The 23,395-nt window shown below is 34.4% G+C and overlaps 1 protein-coding gene across 1 annotated transcript in view; it reads right to left on the bottom strand.

Moving 5' to 3' along the window:
* Positions 1-23,395, bottom strand: part of RAB31 (RAB31, member RAS oncogene family) — a 185,692-nt gene that overhangs the window by 62,776 nt on the left and 99,521 nt on the right. Inside the window, exon 3 of the mRNA XM_051970472.1 lies at positions 20,803-20,884. Coding sequence (XP_051826432.1) covers positions 20,803-20,884 — 82 coding nt within the window. The remainder of the gene's footprint in view (positions 1-20,802; positions 20,885-23,395) is intronic.

Below are 23,395 nucleotides of genomic sequence, written 5' to 3'. Positions count from 1 at the left end.
TGTGAAATATTTCAATTAAAATGATACTTTAATATCATATACATTGCAGAGAAAGAAGGGGAAAGAGACAGAGAGTGGAAAAAAAGGAGAGAAAGAAAGAGGGAGGGGGAAAATGAGGAATAGGGAGGGAGGGAGAGAGAAAGATAAGGAGAGGGAGAAATGAGGAAAAGGGAGAGGGTAAGGAGAGAGAGTCGATTTTGTTTATCACTGTTTTATAAGCCAGAAATTTTACAATTCTAGTTTCTGATATTTGTCTAAAGTCCTGAGAAAGATTCAAGGTCTATCACAGTTTTTCTTCTTTGAAGGATAAAGAATAATGTTCTTCTGCAGACAAAAAAAGCTAAAATAAATTTCTTAGGAACAATCAGTGTTGCAATATTTAAGGAAAATACTATACACTGAAGACTTAGAAAATTCTTATGATTTTAAAAAAATCTGTTTCTGGATCAAAATCAAACATATTTTCTATTCTTGGTTTCAAAAGAAAGATGAAGGCAGCTGCTAAAGAAAAAAAAGTTTCTTTTCAAGATCCCAAAAGTCATGTTGCAGCCATCATGGAAACCTAAAAGTTATATAAGTTCAATCATAAAGGAAACATTATTAAATGTATAATTAGTTGACTTTTTCCAATGATCTGTTTCTTAAAGCAAGAGGCCACAGTATCCAAGGTCAGAGTAATCAAACACCATGAGAAAATGCCACAGGGTGCATTCCAAAGACCAGACCAGACCAGATTAATTAAATCATAGATGATGACTGGTGTCACAGAATTACAGAAATCTGAGGAATCAGAAGTGGCTCCAGATTAGCCTATACCTAAAAAGGTATATCTAAAAGACCTTTCTATGGCCTATAGGTTGATAAGTAAGGGAAATTACTGGCTCTTGAGGCAGCCCATTCCATTTTCAGCTAGCTCCAGTAATTAAGAAGTTTTACGGAAATCAAACCTAATTTGTTTAACTTTGAATTAATTTTTTGCAAATACTTGTTGCTTTTAGTCTTGCCCTATAAAATCAAGAAGAATACATAAATTCCTGCCAAAGAATAATTCATCAAATATTTGAAAACTATTATGTACTTTCACTTTCTTCATCCCCATCTCCTTCAACTGATCCTCCTACAGCATAAACTGTAGCCCCTTCATCATTCTGGTTCCCCTCTCTCAAGATACTTTCCATCTGATCAACATATTTCTTAAAGATTTTACCTAGAACTGAATATAATGAAATGATCTGACCCAAGCAGATTAACTTGAGATGTCTCTGACCTGATTCAGTCACTTTTCTGTGAGATCAGAGAACCACTTAGAAGGTCTTAGTTTAGTTTCAGGATCAGTCCATGTACTGAAGACCTTCCTCTTTTGACAATGAAGAATAACATGACAATTTATCATGCCTTTCTCTCTCTCTCTCTCTCTCTCTCTCTTTCTCTCTCTCTCTCTCTCTCTCTCTCTCTCTCTCTCTCTTTCTCTCTCTCTCTCTCTCTCTCTTTCTCTCTCTCTCTCTCTCTCTCTCTCTCTCCTCTCTCTCTCTCTCTCTCTCTCTTTCTTTTATAATAACTTTGTATTGACAGAACCCATGCCAGGGTAATTTTTTTTTACAACATTATCCCTTGCAGTCACTTCTGTTCCGATTTTCCCCTCCCTCTCTCCCACCCCCTCCCCTAGATGGCAAGCAGTCCTATATATGTGAAATATATCATGCCTTTCTCATTCTACACAACTAATTTTTCTAAATCATACTTTTCCTGAAAAGGAAAATCCCTTCTACTACTTTGCAAACAGAACTCTTCAGATTTGTATTTATTATTTGCATTCATCCTGTGAATTTCCATTATTTTTTGGGTTATCAATCACTCAGATTTTATTTTACTCCAAGATTCACACCTATAGAGCACTAACAGGAAAACATTTATGTGGAAAAGATGGGTCTTTATACCAGAAGCCACTTGAGATCATTAAAAGATTTGGACAATTTCCCAAAGGCAACTGACCCTACTCTTTTTTTCCCATTTAATTCTGAGTCTCACTTATTGTCCATCTGTGTCACCTATCCCAGATGTATATATGGATTGAACATGTTATAAGTATTCAATGAATTAGTTATCAAACCACATGGCACTGTTACTTAAGGATCTTTCTTCATGCCCTTTTTTCTACATGGATTATTAATCCCTCTTGATTTTTGGATTACACTAAGGAATTGATCTTGTAATACTGGGAGCAAAGGGGAAGGATGGAGGTGAGCTTTATACAATCAGCGCATACACAAGCAATGTACCACCTAGAGGATCTCATCATCTAGAAGGACTCCCTCTTCCTTGTGAGCCTTGCCCAAGACATCTTTCCTGACACAGATGAATGAATACTTTCTCATTATGTTTTATACTTTACTTGAAGTTACCAATGAGATAATCATGGAACAGTTTTCTCTGTAATGACATTTGCCAAAGAATATTGTATATGCATGAAATATTATCGTGCATGAGGGAGCAACCTCCTTGTTGGAGGAGAGTATACAAGCTTTTATTTTGTCTTAGCAAATTTAAGAGAGGAGTGAAATCAATAAATAATAAGTACTACTAGATCTCATGTTCTCAGTTCTTTTTAGTTAATGAAATGACTACAAAGATATGGTCTGACATAACAACCAGTTGTAAGTTTATAGCTTAAAGGCATCTAGATCACTTGAGTCGGTCCCTTACCAGCCTCAGTTTTCTCATCAGTAAAATGAGGGAGAAGGGATTTAGATTCAGTGACCTCAATGGTCCCTTCCAGATCAAAATCTATAATCCCACAACTCTATGACAAGATTGTTGCTTCGTCTTTGAAGAGGACCATGGCATTAGGAAGGTTTTGCCGTGACATGCAAGTGAACTGGATCTAAGTGAGGGTGGGCTGTGCAAGATCATCTGTCTCACTTTAGTTTTTCCTTAAGTATCTTAAGGTTCTGTGACCTGGAATAGATCTGTTTAGCATAATATTCTTTGTCCTCTGCTTCTCAGTCCTCTGCACTATAAGGAATATGTTAGGTGCTCAACAAACTTGAATTTGTCGAATAAGTGAGTATAATAATATTAATTATATTATGTGTTAGGTACTCTACTAAGTGCTTTACAATTATCTCATTTAATCTTTATTTAAGGCACATAACTCATAAGAGAACTAAATGAGGCCACATTTGAACATAATTCTTTCTAGAGTAAATACATATGTCAGAATATGTTAATAATGATGATGTTGTTAATAATTAGTGTTTGGTGATGTGAAAGGAAAATTAGAAAAGCTGTTTTTAAAGTGGGAAAATCAAACTTCATTTCTATGCAACACACTTCTCATTAAACTTAGTACAGAAGATTCATATGAAACAACCTGACTGAGCTAATGTAATACAGGTCTATTTTTTAAAAGCAGCCACCCATAGCAATATTCTATCCAAGCACCCATAGCAAAAGAGACTTTATGAAGGAGACTTTTTGAGGAGATACCATGATAGAAGCTCAAACAGGAAGAACAGCAAAGGATAGATTTTTTTTTTTTAAAGAGAGTGTTTATTTTCAATGGCTAAGCCATAAACTGACCATTAAATGATCACTGGTGGGCCTGTCTCATGAATTATTGAAGAGAGTGTTTTGTTTATAATGTATTGCTCTCCAGCTCCTTCCTGGAAATGGAATTATTTTAAAATAAATATGCTGGGAGCTTTTCCCCCAAATTCTTTTTTTCTGGGGACTTACACTATTAATAAGTCAAAATTTAAAGAGGTCAGCCACCAAAACCCACAGTTGTGATCAAAGAATAATTTTTATGTAGGTTGGAAAGATTAATCACTTGTGACCTAATACAAATATTAAATTTAAAAAGTGACATAATGTATTTAGGGAAAGAGAGGAGTGACAGCAATCAAATTAAAAAGCCATTTGGAAGTAAAACATAATCATGGAGAGAATGTAAAAAACCTGTCCTTGAAAGGTTGAATATCTCAGGACTAGCACAAAAGATGCCAATTTGCAGTTTTTCTTCACCAGCTATACAACAGAATAGCCTAAAGGTCTAGTAAACTATCCATCCAGATAATTTTCAGATACCTCCAAATCATTCAAAAGAAACTCCACAGGGATCTTGAAATACTAATCTTTTCCTCAAAAACAAGTATTTTGGGTTCTCTACTTCCTAAAAAAGAAATACATATCCAGCTTGTTTATCATTACTCACTTACTTACAGTCACAATATCATAGAAATGGAATAAGAATTTGAAAATCATTGTCTAGACTAGATTTGTTAGACTTGGGATGCAGGTACAGATGTATATTTTTGAGATGGCCAATGTATGAATTTGTTTTGCTTGATTAAGTATATTTGTTTTGTCTTATTATAACTCTTGGAAGAAATTGCCATTGCCAATAAAATTAGAGTGGGGGTACTAAGGTTTTGCCCCTCCCTCTATTCTAACTCATCCCACTCTATCCCTCCTTGGCAGCAGGCTCACTTGTTCCAGCCCTCTGACGACTACAGCAGAATGAGGTGGCAGGTTGTAAATCAAATGAGCCCTAAAACAAGAGTCAGAAAATCTGGGTATCCATCACAGTTCTATCACTTTGCTGTCTCTGAATCCTCTCTGGGTTACCTCTCAGCTTCTTCTGTTGTAAGATTAAATGACTAAATGATTTCTAAAGCTTCCAGGCCTAAAATTCCATGACTTGTTCTGAGATCACAAGACTTTCAGACAAAAAAGGAGTTAATACTACAGGGAATTCTCTTTTACTCTAGTCCTGCATTCCCTTCTAGCTAGTTGTCACTCATTACAGCATAACTTCCACTTTCTATTTCCAGTCTCTACATTAGAGATTCTTAACTTTTTTTTTCCTCTTCTGGACCCCTTTGGGAGTCTGGTAAAATCCATGGATTTTTTCTCAGAATAATGTGGGGGAGAGAGGTTTGTTTTTGGGATTTTTTTTTTTTAGCGTTTTTAAAAATTTATAACCAAAATAAATGCCAAATTTAAGTTACAATTAGGGAAAACAAACTTATAATATTTTTTTCTATGGAAGTTCAAGAACTCCCTGCAAACTATCATCCTTGGCAATCCATGAATTTCTCTTGCTCTACATCCAGCAAAATAATGGAAACTCCTAGAGGGAAGAACTTTTTTTTTTTTTTTGATCCTTGTTTTCCAAAGCAAGACTCTCTTTTGCCCCTTTTAATGTCTTTGCTCATCACTGCAGCTAGCACATAGTAGGGTCTAAATAAATGTTTATTGACAGACCTAGCACTATGCCTGGCAGGCAATAAACTTCAAATAAATGACATCCTTTACAAATCCAAGCTTTACTCCTGCCTGAGTTTACATATGCTGGGGAAGGGGTGGGGGAGGAGAAAGACCTATCATTAACCCAAGCAAATTTCTAAGTCATTCAGACCACCCAAAGAGCCTCAGGAAAATTCCTTAAATGCAGATTTGTGGTATCATAAATTCTATGAGAGCAAAATTCCACATATTGACATTCCATGTAAAAAATGAGCAGTTGTGGAAAATAAATGATAGCTTAGAGCATCTGGCTCCAGCTGGGCTGTACCTTTACAAATGAGAAAGAATCAAGCTAGAATTTTCTGGCAAGGTACTCTGGAATTTAGCTATGTGTTTCACTTTTCAGAGAATAGTCTGTCCCTGGAGACCTACTTACACTGGGGCTAAAACCTTGCCTTCTAAGATTTCTTGGCTTGAACAGGTCCCTATGGTCCACTCTCAGGGCTGCCTCCTATCCTGTGAACTTAATCAGAAACCCTGCAATCCTCAAACCTTAGGCTATGAAAAAGAGGCAAAAACAGAAAATCAAAACAAGGCCAGAATACTATTGGGTTTCTGAAAACGGGGAAGTGGTAAAAAAGAAAATTCTTGACATTCCCAACATTCTCGTCTGGCAGGGTGTGAATGGAAAATTTTATGTCTTAGGATTCTTTCAGTACCATTCAGCAAATGTTTTGCAAGTTTTATTTGGACTCACTCTCTAGGCAAAGAAACTGTAGAAATCCAACTCTGAACAAAAACCATGATATCCAGACTGCACAAAGGTATATTAAAACCCAACAGAAACCTTCCTCACGGATCATTTATTTGTCCATTTCAGGGTTCAAAATACATGGGGTTAAAGAATCTTACTAGAAAGTCTCCTTGATTTAGCAGCAACTTGACCATTTTTACCGTCCTCCTTCTTACTCATTTGGCAAGGTATGATACAAATCATTTAGCCAGGTACCCCTTTATAAACCAGGTTCTAGATACTCTCTGTATCAGCATCTAATCAAAACCATAGCTCACAAGTCCCAGTGTAATGCTCTTTTTTTTATTAGCCCAAACTAGAGGATACAAAATAACAAGGGAAAGAACAAAGAAGATACAATCAAAGATACTGACTCCGACAAATTTCCTATCACAGCTGAAAAACAGAATATTCATAATCCAGACAAACTCATACTTCTAAGGCTGCATCCCAGCTTAAACACCTCTCTGCCCCTTGAAGCTGTCCCTAGCTGCTTCCTCACAGAATTAATGATGTCATCTACTGTGTTGCTTTCTCTATTGAGCTGCCATCTGCTGCTTCTCCACCGAGTTTACTGCCATCTGCTCTTTCTTGATGAATTTGCTATTGGTCTGCTTCACCATTGAAATGTTATTGCCATCTGCTGCTTTCCTACTGAACTGTATCTACTAGGTGGTTTATTCCTGGGAGAGTAATTTTATGAGCCAACTCACTGCAAGCCTCAGAACTATTTTGTCTCTTTTGTGAGTCAGACCCATAGTCATATCTAGTCAGCAAAGCAGAGTCCTTGAATTGTGAATACTATACTTGCCCCTTAATAAAAATGTTCCTCCATGAAGCCTGATTGATGGGATGAGTAAATTCTTCATAACTCCCAACTTGCCCCTAATGATTGCACCAAAGTCATGAATACTATTTTAGGGCTTCAATTAGCAACACTGGCAGGGCAAAATAGAGCTGACAATCTTTGACTCTGAAGCTATATCCAAACTTCTGCCTTTACAGAAAGAAATGATCTAATATAAATACAGAAACTTCCTCCAACTATACATACATACATACATATACATATATTTATGTATATATGTTTATATACATACACACAAAATGCTTTAGAGTTTACTCACACAACTATTTAAGTTACATAATACACTTATCTTCATTTTTACAAATGAGGAAAATTAATCTAAGAAAGGTTACATTGTGCTCACAATTAAAATACTAGTAATTGTCAACCAATCAAAAACCATGTCTTCAGCTCCAAATTCAGTGTTCCATCTAGAATACCATGCCATGTATAAATTGTGAATTTTTTTTATTCATTTAAATTTAAATGTTCAAAACCAGCATTATAGACAATAATCAACACCTTGAAGTGCTATAGTAATCCCAACGTATTCAACTCATAGAAAATTAAAGTTGAAAGGGACTTTTTTGATTTAATCCTCTCAATTTACAAATGAAAAAAAATGAGACTACTGACTGTCCAGAATTCATGGAGACAGTGAATTGTGCTCTACCTTGTTGCATCTCTGAGTTACCATATAAATGGCAATTATTTAAGTTTAAAATCCATGTACACAGAGACTTAAGTTATCTTCTTTTCCCATCAGATATGATCATAGTTCTTCACATTTGAAGATAATCTTAAGTGAAGAAAAAAAATTACATCACAGTCTACACTGTTATATTCATATTTATCTATTTGCTCCTTTTCTCATTTTCCATATTCACATTAAACTTCTTCTAAAATAAATGTTATAATTAAGAAAGTTATCAAGTACTGCTAATCTAAGGAATAAAAAATAACAGGTATAAATGAAATATGGTGTACCTTAAAATAGAAAATATAGACCAGGAGTTAAAGAATTTGCTCCCATTTTCTCTCATATTTTGTGGGAACCTAAGTAATAAGGCATATTTTTGTGGTATTCTCTCGTAGACTTTTCTATGCTTTGCCACAAGCTGCAATAAGTTGTATTTCATTCAATTCAGCCAATAATTAGTAAGTAACTACTATATACAAGATCCTGTGCTAGATCCTAGACACACAACAAAAAAGATAAAACAGTCCTTGCCTTCACAGAAAGAACAATTCAACTAGCAGATACATAACCATGAGAAAATCTGAGGAGGAAAAAACCACAAACAATTGGAAGGAAGAACAGTAATCTGAGTTCCCTGGAGAAAGTTATACTTTCAATCAAAAGAGGGAACTTTGGAAAAGAGGTATGCCTAGTGTAGAAGATGTTACATAAAAGACATCAAGATAGTTAGAAGTGTTAAATAGGCACTTAATAATACATTCAAAATAGTTAAATCTTCCTATCCATATAGAAAAAATAATAGATAAAGGATGTCATTTGCCAGAATAAAAGATGCACTTGCATGAATGTATGTCTACCTTAGATACAACAAACTTTCCTCACAATTGAAAAGGAACAAAAGAACAGATTTGAATGTGTTTGGTTTGCAATGCTGAATTGCAATGTCTACAGTATTTCCAATCATCCCAACCTTCTCCCTGAAATTAAAAAAAAAAAAATCATCCTTTTTAGCTCCAGTATTCTTCTAGTTATGCTATGTTTAAGAATTGGGAAATACTACAGTCTCCAAGGTATCAAATTTATGAGTCTCTTCCTCCCCACCCACCAAAAAAAAAGAGAGATGTGTGGTGAGTCAATCAATCATCAGTGATATCTATTATGTCACAGGCACTGTGCTAAGTACTGGGGAATATAAAAAGAAGCAAAAAAAAAAAAAAAAGATCTTGCCCTCAAAGAGCTTACAAACTAATGGGGGAGATAACATTAAATAAATATCTACAAAGCAAGCTCTCTCTCTCTCTCTCTCTCTCTCTATATATATATATATATATATAAATAACAGAGGGGAGGTACTAGAATTAAGAAGGGTTGGGAAAAGCTTTCTATAAAAGATGTAATTTAGTTGTTTAATTGGGGGATATATATATGCTTATTGCCAATGAAAAATTACATGCAAGCAAGATAATTGTACAAATATGTATGCCTATATTGGGTTTACATATATTTTACCATGTTTAACATAGATTGGATTACTTGCCATCTAAAAGAGGGGGTGAGGGGAAGGGGGAGAAATTAGAACACAAGATTTTGCAAGGGTCAATGGTAAAAAAAATATCTTTTCATATGTTTTGAAAATAAAAAGCTTCAATAAAAAAAGAAAAATTACATACAAAAAGTAGTACAAAAGATACCAATAAAGAGATATCTGACCAAAATGGAAGTGTCTTTCTCAGACAACAGAAGTGAAGGATAACATGCAGATAAACCAACATCTTGCTTTCATATCCATATCCATAATGATATCAAGAGACAGAGAAGGTTCCCAATGTATTGGTTAGTCTCCATGATAAGAGGTTACAGGAGGACATAAACAAGATGCTTAATATGAAAATACATCCATAGGCTATGATCTGTACCACTAGAGGAAATACCCACATTGGTAAAAACAAAGATTGAATCAAGTAGCAAAGAAGAATCTCAAAATAACAGAATTTAAGATTTAGAAGGACTTCAGAAGCCAACTATTCCAACTGATACCTGAGCAAGAATCCCCTCTTTGACATTTTGAAAATGGTCATTCGACCCTTGCTGAAGTCCTCCAGTGAGGAAGAACTTATCATCTCATTTTGTTAAAAATCAGCCTCATCTATCAAGGCCCTTTTAGAACCTAACTCATATCATCTGTTATGTCAGATATCCTTTTCAACTTTGTATCATCTATAAATTTGATAAGGATGCCATCCTCTAATTTTTTCTAGGTGACTAATAAAAATGTTAAATGGCAGTAAGAGAAGCAGGTCTCTAGGGTTCTCTAAAAGAAGCCTCTTTCCTACTTGGTATTGGGTGAATAATGACTCATCTTTGGATGCTGCCATTAAACTATGTTCAATGTGCCTGTTCTGTTATTTAGCTCACTTTTATCTTTCTTATCCAGAAAAATAATGTAAGTGACTAATTGAGTGTTCTTTTTTTAAATCCAGGTAAATTATGTCTATAGCACTATTCTACCCTAATCACCTTATTAAAAAGAAAAAGAGGAATGGAAAGTCTAGTAACCCTATTTTTAAAAATTTACATATGTCAGGTAAATAATATATATTAACATTTATGCTACATACAATCAATAAGCAATTATTAAGCACTTAATATCCCTGTTCTAGTCAATAGGAATACAAAAAAGAAACTTTGCCTACCCTCAAGAAGCTTATGCTCTATCCGTGAGTGGGTAGAAAAATCCATATCTACATCACTCATGAGGCAATAGTCAATAAATTTCCAGTCTATATAAAAACTACAGGAACTATCCTCAGCAACTACACCTTCAAAATTGGCATAGGTCAACATTTGAAAACATTCTTAAGCCAAATATGTATAGAGGAATTACACATGTTTAACATATATTGGATCAATTGCTAACTAGAGAAGGGAGTGGGTAGAAGGAAGGGGAAAAAATTAGAACACAGGGTTTTGTAGGAGTGAATGTCAAAAATTATCCATCTACATATTTTGAAAATAAAAAGTTTTAATTTAAAAAATTAAAATAAAGATAAAAAAAAAAAAACTAACCAGGAGAAGACAGGGGCTAGACTCTATCCATCAACAAAAGTATGGCTCTGCAAACAGAGTACTCATAAAATATGAAAGGAGTCATTTCCCAATGATTAAGTCTGTCAAACAGTCTTCCTTTAGATCCCTCTAAGTCATTAAGCTTGAACACCAGAAAGAACAGAATCTTGATGGCCTAAAAGCAATTCTGTTCACTCAAATTCCAATATGAGTAAGATTTCCAGATCCCAGCAGATTCTCATTGAGATTCTGCCCTTCTATCTGCATTTTAGTCTGCTCTATAGAGTTGATTATCCTCATAAAAATTTGAAAAATTCTTTTCTCCAGTGTCATAATAAAAGATGAAAATAAGCCATGCAAATTCTTTGGTCTTAAAGGCTGCTCTCAGGCTTCTGCTGTTGCCTCTCAATTTGGTCACAGCATTCTCCAAGGTGGCAAAATGGAAAATTGGCAGCAGTGCAAGAAACGCAGGCAAAGTCTTGTAATTAGAAGCTACTTATGGAAGCCTGGACAAAAACATACACTAATAAAATGTTATTAGTCCACTTGTGAAGAAGCTTTACTGAGAGCCTCCCCTCCAATATCTTTCCCCAGGATACAGGAATAGGCAGGCAAACTGGCCTGCTGGAATCAGGGGATGGAGGAATAGGAACAATCAAGAGATAAGATTGCTTATCATCCTTTCCATTCTCTGGAAAGAAAAGAGATTAAAAAGTGGGCTGATTTGACATACAGGAGAGCCAGAGGGTTGAGATCAGTTACTAAACATGACAATGTACCACCACAGTCTTATAAAGAACTCTGATCACTTTCTCTCCTATTCCTCATCTGTCTCCCTATCTATTATCACTACTACCTCTACACTGTCTCCTTCCATTTCATTAAGGGTTTCCCTTAGGATTTCTGACATTCACTACAGTATATAGAGCATGTCCATCTCTCTCCACTCCATCACTTTCTTCTTTCCATCCAATCATTAAATTCTGTATTTAGCAAAATGCTAGCCATTATCATGTAACAAAATGCCTTCCCCTTCTGTCTCCCTCACAATCACCCTAGGATGTACTAATACCAGCATCAAAAAAAACGTCCATCTTGGGCAGTATACAAAAGGATAACTGAGATAACAGAGGAACATAATCTAAAGACAGTCCCCTAAAAATGATGATGCTAAAGAATATGAGTAGATTTAGCTTTACTCTTAGTAGTAATACTAGGAACAACAACAATCATAATAATATTAGTTAAAGTGCTTCAATTTCCTAATAATAATAATAATAACTCGTATTTACCAACCAAATATTATTTTGTTGGGTACTTTATTAAGCACATTACAAATATTATCTCCTTTCAAACGCACAACAAGCCTGGGGAGTAGGTACTATTATTATCCCCATTTTACAGTTAAGGAAACTGGTAAACAGAGGTTAAATGACTTGCCAGACCTCACACAGCTAGGAAGTATCTGAAGTCATCTTTGAACTCAGATATTTCTGACTTTAGACATCGCACTCTATCCACTTTACCATCTGACTGCCTGGTTTTGTCAAGATATTAGTTTGATTAAATATCAATTAACATTTCTCAACTGTATCGCCATCACTCTCCCCAATCCAGATCCTATTGTATATTCTATATCCAATTTCAAGAATTTTTTAAAAAAATTTTCAGGTTCTCATTTACTAGCTTCATATTTTCCCACTCATAGTTTATTGTCCTTGGTAAAAAGAAAAAAAAAACATAACTTGATGAATTTCCCTCTATTCTCCTCCTTACCTCACTTCATAGATTTTACCTCTTTCAAGGGTAGGCTTTGAAATTCTTATCAAAACAGCTTTTATGCTATTCGTCTTGAAACTGGTAGGCCAAGACATTAGGGCAAAGATGGGTGGAGTAGTTCCTTTCTGGCAGAAACCTAGGACAGAATGAATAGCATGCCAGCATTTTGTTTGTTCCAAGTGAAATCAACCATCCTTGTTCTACTTACTAGTTAATGGCTGCAGAACAGACACAGGAGAAAGGAAAAATTAATTCATTTAAGAACCTAATAATAGCTTCTAAGTTTTCTCATGCAACTTTTGTAAAAGCCCTTGTTGTACCTGATTAACTCCAAATTTCCTCTGCCTTTGGATGTGTCTGTGAAGAGTGAAGGACTGGATCACAGACAACACTCTAATTATCAAGGAGAAAGGACAACAAATAAAAATCAATCCTGCTTTATTTCTGAACTCCTTTTGATGTTCCCAAAGCCTGACCTTTACTTCAGATATTGGCTGACTTGTGTGTAATTATTTAGAATACAAATCTCTGGCTTCCCTTTGGTTCTGAAAGGACTCATTCAGTCACAGCATCATACCAGATACCATGTAACAGTTTTGCCAAATGGAACTTCTATAGCACACAATTCCTTCAAGTAATCCAAATTTTTGAGACTCTTAGCAATTGATTTCTATCAAAATGAGCCCTAAAATAGACAACAAGTAAATTCATCAAAAAGTAGTGTTTGCTCACTTCTAAAGTATTAGGTACTTAAGGTTCATAAAATGAACCGATGGATTTGCAACAGAAAATATTTTAGGGATTTTAAAAACAAATCAAAGTTTCCAACTAAGTAAGGGAGGAAGATATTGGGATAATTTTTGGAGAACTAAAATAAGGAGTATGAAAGGCAAAAAAGATAGTGAGGAATTCCTGATCCATTTCAATGAATTATTTTTATGTATGCTTTTTTTCAAAACTAGAAAATCAATTAATTCATTCTCATTATGCTTTATTCATTGAAATCAAGAAAGACTAAAACAAAGTTAACAAAGCAGCCCTGTTTTATGGCACATGCATCATTCTATACACAGACTTTACCATCCTACTCCCACCTTTTAGCCAAGAAAAGGAAAATAGTTTTTCTCCTCTTTTCTGGGGGATTAAAATAAGTCACTGAAATTAATCTGGTAGCATTTTTATGTTTTTCTTTTCTTTTCTTTTACCCCAATGCTGTCATGCCGAATTTTAACTTGACAGACTTAGAAGTACCTTACTGAATTTCTGAGTATAAGAATTTCATCAATCAATCAATAAGAAATTTTTAAGCATCTATTCTGGACATTACACTAGGAGCCGGGGATTCAAAGAAAAAATATAGAAAAAGTCTCTGCTTTCCAGGAACTTACATTCTAACACCAAAAGACAATATACACATACATAATTATATATAAGATGGATTCAAGGTAATTTGAAGGGAAGAGGAGAAGCTGGGGGAAATGGAAAAGGTTTCATGAAAAAGATGGTGCCTCAAGGAATTCTAAAGAAGAAAGAAGAGAAAGTGAGAATTCCAAGTTGATGAGTGAGTGTGTTTTAAAGTGAGGAGACTATTATGTAGTTAGAACTACGCATGAGAAACAGCAAGAAAGTCATTTTGGTTGGATTGTAGAATGTGGAAAGGGAAATAACATATAACAAGGATGGAAAAATACATTGGGGCCAGATTATGAAGGATTTTAAATGACAAACAAATGAACATTATATTTGATTCTAGAAATAATAGGGAGTGGAGTAGTGTAACAGAGGATGACTTAGAGTAGAGAGAAATTTGAGCCAGGAAGAACAATTAGGGAGGCTACTGGAATAGCCTGGAGTATCATCCTATCTTTATCTTTAATTACTAATTTTTTTAGTCAACCAACAGCTACATCAAATCAGAAGATATTGCTGAAATAATCATTGTACAATGAATAACTGTGAATGACTTAGATATTGCCAGCAATACAATGATCCAAAACAATTCCAAAGAACTAATGATGAAACATACCACCTTCCACCAGAGAAAGAATTGATAGTGACTGGATACAGACTGAAGCATGCTATTTTTCACTTTCTTTTTTTTCCTTTATTGAAGTCTTCTTGTACAAAATAACTAATATGGAAATATTTTATATGTATGTGTAACCTATATCTGATTGCTTAGCATCTTATGGAGGTGGGTAAGGAAAGGAGTGAGGGAGGAATAGAATTTGAAACTCAAATCTTTAAATAAAAATGTTTAAAACTGAGGAGAAAATGAGATGTTTGGGTTTTGGGGAGGAGGAGGATGGGACACAACTCTGAGCTCAAAGCTGCATTTCTCATCCACCAATAAATCTCAGGAAGATGAAATGCAACTAACTGGCACTATATAATCTAGAGGTTAGAGGTAAGTACTTAGTATTCTCCATGGTGATAGTGAATGAGGAACAAGTGCTGATGACAGCACTTACAGTTAATGCAATTATTAACCACAGAAGCTCAGAAAGCTCCAGGATGGATTATCCAGGAAGGTTAAAAGTCAATACTAACCTCACTTGTGTTTATCGGGAAAAGAATACTCAAGAAACCAAAGCTTTAAGGTTCTAGGATGAATAAGGAATAGGGTAAAGAAAGACTCCTGCCAGAGTAGGTATAGATAGAACTACACAACCACAACCCCTTAATTTATCCGGTTTCCAACCCACTGGCAGGATGCATCTTATCCCTTTAGCAGAACTGAAAACAAATGAAAAGCTTTGCAAAGTCAATCATACCTCTTACTAAAACTGCTTCTCTAACTGACCCTGCGTACTTGGGAAATTTTAAACAAGGATCATTCCTGGATTTCTGCTCAGAAACAATTTCATTCTGTTCAAGATAATCTGATTGTCCTTTTAAATATTTCTTTCATTGTCAAATAGTACACCTCATAAAAAAGGAAAAGATGATACTAAGAGATCATATATAGAAATTGCTTCACTCCTAGCTTTCCTATTAGATGTCATTTTTATTCCTGGATTGACATCACATTTCCTGCTGGATATTCTGGTGTGGGCAGACATCCTGAAAAACCATAATGGAATGCTTCTGATAGCTTCAGGGAATTTCAGTATGGCTGAAAGTCTTTTATACTGGATATTAAAAGGTTGTCATCAACTACCCTGTGTGGAAAATATATCTGTTCATTTCAAACCAAGGCTGGAAAGTAAAGCTGGAGCCATACTAATAATACTTAGGGTGGAGTCAGCTGTTTTAAACATTACTGAAATAGTTCAGTCTGGTTTTATCATTTCCAGTGAAAAAGCCAGAACTTATACAGTTCAAGGAGGAGGGGTGAAAAGCATAAAGAACATATTGACTTTGGAATCAGAGGACCCTTGTTCAAATTTTAGTTCTATCATTAACTGGGCTGTGTGACCTTGGTTTATATGATATTTTGGCTCTTTGAGGCTCATGTTTTTCATCTGTAAAATGAAAGGGTTGGAAAATATGATCTCTAAGGAGATTTTTCAAATTTGAACAAGATATGATTTTACTGAATACTCACATACACATTTTTGCTATTCTATTTATGTTGTTTCTTGGTTTTTATTGTATGAAGGGAGAGAGAGTGAGAGAAAGAGAGAGAGAGAGAGAAAGAGTGTGTGTGTGTGTGTGTGTGTGTGTGTGTGTGTGTGTGTGTGTGTATGAGGAGACAGGTGATATGGCAGATAAATGTTCAGACCTAGAATCAGAAAAACTCATCTTGATGAATTCAAATCTGATCTAAAACACTTACTAGTTATGTGATCCTAGTAATTCACTTAACCCTGTTTCCCTCAGTTTCTGCTTCTGTAAAATGAGCTGGAGAAGAAAATATCAAACCACTACCATGTATACATACACACACACACACAAACACACACATTTCTGAGGATGGTGATAAAGAAAACCCATGACCAATTTTTATAATTACAAGGTAGAACTAAGGCTTTTTTACAAAGTATGGAACTGTACATCAAAGATAATAGAGAATTATTCTAGTAATTATAGGATAATAACAACACTAAGAATAACAGCAGATTAACTAAAATGATCCACTTGTTATATAGAAGAGAGCTGTGGTTGAAAATAGAAAACCTGTATTTGAATCTCTGCTCTCCTGTGTGACCTTAAATGATTTAAGTAACCTCTCTGAAACTCAGTTTTCTAATCTGTAAAATGAGAGGGCTGGACTAGGTGATTTCTAAAATTCCTTCCAATCCTATGATTCTAAAAATCACTCAATGTTATTAATGACTTTCTATGTGCAATGAACTAGGTCAAGAATTGTCACTATTTACAGAAAAATGAAATCTACATCTATACTTTTTTTTAATTAGCACAAATCATAGTAGCTATATACAACCTCCAACCATGAGAAAGAATGGCAAATGTTTACAGACATAAAAGAATGGGAAAACAAACTGGGATCTTTCACTAATTCATGAGAATGCAATGGGCATGGGCTACAGCAGGAAATTTATTTTTAGATTAAGCTTTAGGCCACTTCATTACAAGCACAATTAAAGCAGTCAACAAGCTGCCAAAAAGATTGAGGAATTTTCATTGCTGGAGAGACTTGAAACTAAAGCAAGACAAACCTTCTGCCAAGCTTAATGATAATTAAATCATAACTATGGAGGAATTAGAAAGATCAGAGGAATCATAAAGGTTGAATAAATACTTCTCACACAGCATCTAATTCTAAAAATTTAATACTCCACAATTATGACATCAGAATATTCTCCCACCAAAAAAAAATATATATACATATATAGTTTGACTCTAAAGCATAAGACTGCTTTCCTTAAGTAAAGAATATATACTTCTCTTTATTTCATAGTCACAACTTTTAAACATTTGCAACTGAATGAGCTCATGCAATCATACATCTCTCTGACTTCTCAACACTTATTTTAATGGAAACCCATTAAAACTCATTGCAAATATGCCTCGTTTAGAAACTTTGATTAGTCACTATTTTGTTTCAAGATGATGAAATTCAACTGCAAATTCATAACAGGGTACCAATTTTTGTCAGTTTGGTGACAAATTTCATCAAAATAAAGCAACTATTTCAAAACTTGTCATGAAACAAACAGGCAGACATGACATATCCAAAAGTTAAGTTCAAATAAAGATTTCACTTTTTTGAAAAATTAACATTCTTTTTTCCTTTGTGAAGCAGACACCTATATTTTGAAATATCTATCCTATACTTGGAATCAAAAGATTTGGATTCAAATTCTAGCTTTAAATTTTGTCAGCTTGGTCAAAAATAATAACCTTTTGGAGCTTTGGTTTCCTCATCTGGCAAAATGGAGATGAAAATAATACTTGACCTAATTATCTCATGGGGTTTATGAGAAAAAAGCAAACCGAAAAATTTTATATAATGTGAGCAATTGTGTGGAATTATGTCACAAAAGTCACTAACCCGTTCATCAAGCCAGGTATACCACTATTAAACTAAAATACTAAAGAAATCAAAGAAAATAAAAGAGGCTATATATGAACAAAAATATTTATAGCAACTCTTTTCATAACAGCAAAAAAACAAAAACTAGAAAATAGAAGAGGTGTCCATTTGTTGAAAAATGGCTGAACAACATGAAGGCAATGGAATATTATTGAACTACAAGAAATGATGAAATGAACTGCTTCAGAATAAACTAGGAGGAGCCCTATTAATTGATACAGAGTAAAGTAAGAAGACCTAAGAGAACAATCTGTACTATGACAATATTTTATTTTTTTTTAATTTAATTTTATTTAATAATAACTTTGTATTGACAGAATCCATGCCAGGATAATTTTTACACAGCATTATCCCTTGCAATCACTTATGTTTCCTTTTTTCCCCTCCCTCCCTCCTCCCCCCCCCCAAAATGGCAAGCAGTCCTATATATGTTAAATATGTTGCAGTATATCCTAGATACAATACATATTTGCAGAACTGAACAGTTCTCCCGCTGCACAGGGAGAATTGGATTCAGAAGATAAAAATAACTCAGGAAGAAAATCAAAAATCAAATAGTTCACATTCATTTCCCAGTATTCTTTCTTTGGGTGTAGCTGTTTCTGTCCATTATTTATCCAATGAAACTCAGTTAAGTCTCTTACTATGACAATATTTTAAAGAAAAACAATTTTCAAAGACTTCCAAAATCTCACAACTAGAATGACAAATCTTGATTCCAAAGCACTAATATTAATACATGCTACCTCCCTCTATTACTGTAAGAGAGGTGGAGAATTTAAAATGTGGAATAAGGCATATTTTTTAATGTGAGATCATTTTTTTTCTGGACAATTCATATTTGTCATGAAGATTTTCTTTATTATTATTGTTGTAGTTGTTCAATGGCAGAAAAAATTGGAAGGGAAATAATGTTTGTTAATTTTTAAAATAAAAACAATTTGGCTTTTTAAATGTATGATATTATTTAAGTTTAATTGGCATTGCTATTAGTTAAAGTTCATAATAAATATATATTTTGAAATAATAATAATAATATATTTTGCCAGATATGAAGCATACCTACAATCTTGCTCTTCAAGAAGGCTGGAACTTCAAGAAGGTAAACTGATTACATTAGGGTAATTTTGAGCTGCAGAAGGGCTAAAGCCAATTGGGTGTCTGCACAATATCTGTCATCAATATGGTGAACTCCCTATGTAAAAGCAAACTGGACTAGATTGGACAAAGATCATAGTAGAGCTTTTACTGAGCCTTGGGCTCAGAACCATATTAGCTATCACCCTTCCAGTCTAAGTGAGATGGAAGGGTGTCTCTAAAAAAAAAAAAAAAAAAAAAAAGCATAAACAGAAGAAAAAAATAAAGTAGTCTCAGAAAGCAGCTATGTGTGCCCAGAGTTTCAGGAAATGAGCATTAAGTATAACAACAATAATTTAATAGAAAGAAACAATTCACATTAACACAACACTTTTAAGATTTATAAAACATTTTCCTCACACCTACCTTTTGAAGTACATAATGAAAATATTATTATCCCCATTTCATAAATGAGGAAGATTAAGTAACTTGACCAGAGTCATATAGATAATGAAAATGAGAACTAGGATTTGCTGGGTTGTACCAGGATTTGTTGATTCCCAATCTTTTTCCACATGTTTGTTATTAGCATTTGTAGGATGGAAAGCAGATCTAGTAATTTTTAAAGAAAGAAGAATCTTTTTCTTAAAATATTCTAACATTATAAAACTTAGGAAATTTAGTCAGAAATAAGAGTTCACCCAAAATTAAAATTACAGAAATCAACATAATTATTCAATTACTGGGTGTCCATTTTATGAATTTGCCGTTCCTCTTCTTTCTTGTACTCTTTATTGCTGATTCCTTTATTATAGCTAATTTTAGTACTAACAATCAAACTTGGACAAGAGAATGGAAAGGTCGATTTTCCTATTATAATGAAAACCACTTTACTAATGGAGTGTCTGGGTGTGAAGGTGACACTGTTTTCTCAAACATGTCAGTGGAATATAAGCTCTAAGAGGTTCTAATAACCTAGAAAGTATTTGAATATGGATCTGGTGAAGGACTGTCATTACAATCAAGGATTGATCTAAATTTAGAAAGATTTATCATCGCATTAGCCTTAGAGTGAGGAACTATTGACCATAGCAATTCTTAAGGACTATCTACAAAGCTATAAAGGGCCAGAGATCTCTATTGGTGAAAGAATAACCATCAGGTCAATCTCACAGATCCTTGAATATTTTTTTAAAAAATTTTTTAAATCCTTTACATGTTTTACACTATAAATTTCTTGAGAACAGGGCTTCTCTTTTGCTTCTTTTTTAATCCCTAGTGTCTGGCACAAAGTAGGAAGCCCCCCAAAAAAGTTATTGACTGCCTTAATCACCTATAAAACATTTTATAATAACAAAGAGTTTCATGAAAAAAAGCTTACGATTATTTTCTTTTCTTATAGTAAAACTGAAATTCAAAAAGATTAACAGATATAGCCAAGATAACCTTTTCATGTTGCAGGCAATTCAAATCCTGAACTTGCTTCATGACATCAAATGCTATTCTGCAGTATAAGATCCATTTTGGTGACGTAAAGCTAAAATTTTCTCTTTAGTTCACATGAGATTTATTTTCATCTATGTGTATTTCATTTATCCAGATTATTCCGGTCCACTTCTAGCAAGTATAATTATGTCCCAATAATAAATACATAGAGATAACCATAACATATGGTGTTTTTTATTCTTAGCATTTTCCCACCACGATGATGAGCTCTTTAAATGACATTATACTCTAAAAATGTCTTTGAAAAACAAAAACAGTAACAAAAACTTAAAGGAATTGGTACTTACACGTTCCTGACCAGCTGTATCCCAGATGAGAAACTTATGAAGTTCATTTCCACAAGGCACAGTTTTAGTCATGAAAGAAGCACTGTAATTAAGAATCAACACTAGGTTAATCACTGTAAATCACTATGCTTCAAACAAGCCCACTTTACTTCTCAGTAGGACTTTGGTCTCTTGAGCCAATCCCTGAGAAGAAAAAAATGTAAATCACTATGCTTCAAACAAGCCCACTTTACTCCTCACTAGGACTTTGGTCTCTTGAGCCAATCCCTGAGAAGAAAAAAGTTCACATGTTACTTTTAAAAAATTTTTGGGCAGCTAGGTGGTGCAGTAAATAGAGCACCATCCCTGAAGTCAGGAGGACCTGAGCTCAAATCTAGCCTCAGACACTTAACAGTTACTAGCTGTGTGACCCTGAGCAAGTCACTTAACTACAATTGCCTCAGTAAAAAAATAAAAATAAAAAAAATTTGGCCCTTCCAATGTAATGTAATGATCTGATTTTAAAATCTAGCAAAGAGTTTTTTACTTTGATGGATTGTGTTTCTGGCAGTTCTACTGCTGTGTGCATAATATTTTTCAACTCTTGAAAAAGAATAAACCATGGATGTTTTAAAAAGGAAAAAAAATGCAATATACCACAGCAAGTTTGGTTCACAAATCAGTTGACATATTGATACCATTACAGTTTTGTCATGGCAACAGCAGAAAGGCAAAAATGGCTTATATGATGTGAACAAACTCAAAGCTTAATAGCATCTGCAAAAATGCTGTTATCTCTATTCCCCAGTCCTTGAATAATACTTCTATACCCATTGAATTATTGATAAAAACTAATACTTCCTGCACAATAATAAACATGGAGGATTCTCAAGAAATGATGACACAAGCCACTGGGCATTTTCTTTCTTCCTCATTTTTTCCTGGATAGTATCCATACTGGCCACCTACTCTTTTTTGTTTCGTATGAAAATTTCCTTATCTTTGATGTGTAACCCTGGGTTCTTGAATACAAGGCCAAGGGAAAACCAGGTGTCTAAACATTCATAGATGTTGCTGAAGGTGTTGGAGTACAGGTACAGTGACAGACTGTATCTATCATTCATGGACTAGATAAGTCTGGGAAGGTTCATAGCAAGGTAATGAATTTGAGGGCAATTCACTAAAGTACTTAATGACATCTCCTTGCTTCTCTCTCAGTTCCTTTTTTGAAACATATTCCTTAAACATTAGAATTTCAAGTGTTCACTAGAAATCCTACCTTTTTGGTTCAATGATCAATACTTTTTTTTTTAAATAACTTTTTACTGACAGAACCCATACCAGGGTAATTTTTTAAGCATTATCCCTTGCACTCACTTCTGTTCCAATTTTTCCCCTCCCTCTCTCCACCCCCTCCTCCAGATGGCAAGCAGTCCTTTACATGTTAAATAGGTTACCGTATATCCTAGATAAAATATATGTGTGCAGAACCGAACAGTTCTCTTATTGCACAAAGAGAACTGGATTCAGAAGGTATAAATAACCCGGGAAGAAAAACAAAAATGCAAGCAGTTTATATTCATTTCCCAGTGTTCTTTCTTTGGGTGTAGCTGCTTCTGTCCATCCTTGATCAATTGAAAATGAATTAGCTCTCTTTATCGAAGAGATCCACTTCCATCAGAATATATCCTCAAACAGTATCATTGTTAAAGTATATAATGATCTCCTGGTTCTGCTCATTTCACTCAGCATCAGTTCATGTAAGTCTCGCCAGTCCTCTCTATATTCATCCTGCTGGTCATTTCTTACAGAACAATAATATTCTATAACATTCATATACCACAATTTACTCAGCCATTCTCCAATTGATGGACATCCATTCATTTTCCAGCTTCTAGCCACTACAAACAGGGCTGCCACAAACATTTTGGCACATACAGGTCCCTTTCCTTTCTTTAGTATCTCTTTGGGGTATAAGCCCAGTAGAAACACTGCTGGATCAAAGGGTATGCACAGTTTGATAACTTTTTGAGCATAGTTCCAAATTGCTCTCCAGAATGACTGGATGTGTTCACAATTCCACCAGCAATGTATCAGTGTCCCTGTTTTCCCACATCCCCTCCAACATTCACCATTATCTTTCCCTGTCATTATAGCCAATCTGACAGGTGTGTAGTGGTATCTCAGAGTTGTCTTAATTTGCATTTCTCTGATTAATAATGATCTGGAGCATATTTTCATATGTCTATAAATAGTTTCAATTTCTTCAACTGAGAATTGTCTGTTCATATCCTTTGACCACTTATCAATTGGAGAATGGCTTGATTTCTTATTAATTAGAGTCAGTTCTCTATATATTTTGGAAATGAGGCCTTTATCAGAACCTTTGACTGTAAAAATGCCAGTTTATTGTTTCCCTTCTAATCTTGTCTGCATTAGTTTTGTTTGTACAAAAACTTTTCAATTTGATATAATCAAAATTTTCTATTTTGTGGTCAATAGAGATCTCTAATCATTATACACTTCGACAACGATATTGTATGAGGACATATTTTGATGGAAGTGGATTTCTTTGACAAAGAAACCTGAGTTTCAATTGATAAACGATGGACAA

The sequence above is a fragment of the Antechinus flavipes genome, chromosome 1 (genome assembly GCF_016432865.1).
Source record: "Antechinus flavipes isolate AdamAnt ecotype Samford, QLD, Australia chromosome 1, AdamAnt_v2, whole genome shotgun sequence".
Lineage (NCBI taxonomy): Eukaryota > Metazoa > Chordata > Mammalia > Dasyuromorphia > Dasyuridae > Antechinus > Antechinus flavipes.
This window is presented reverse-complemented; position numbering and strand designations above follow the sequence as displayed.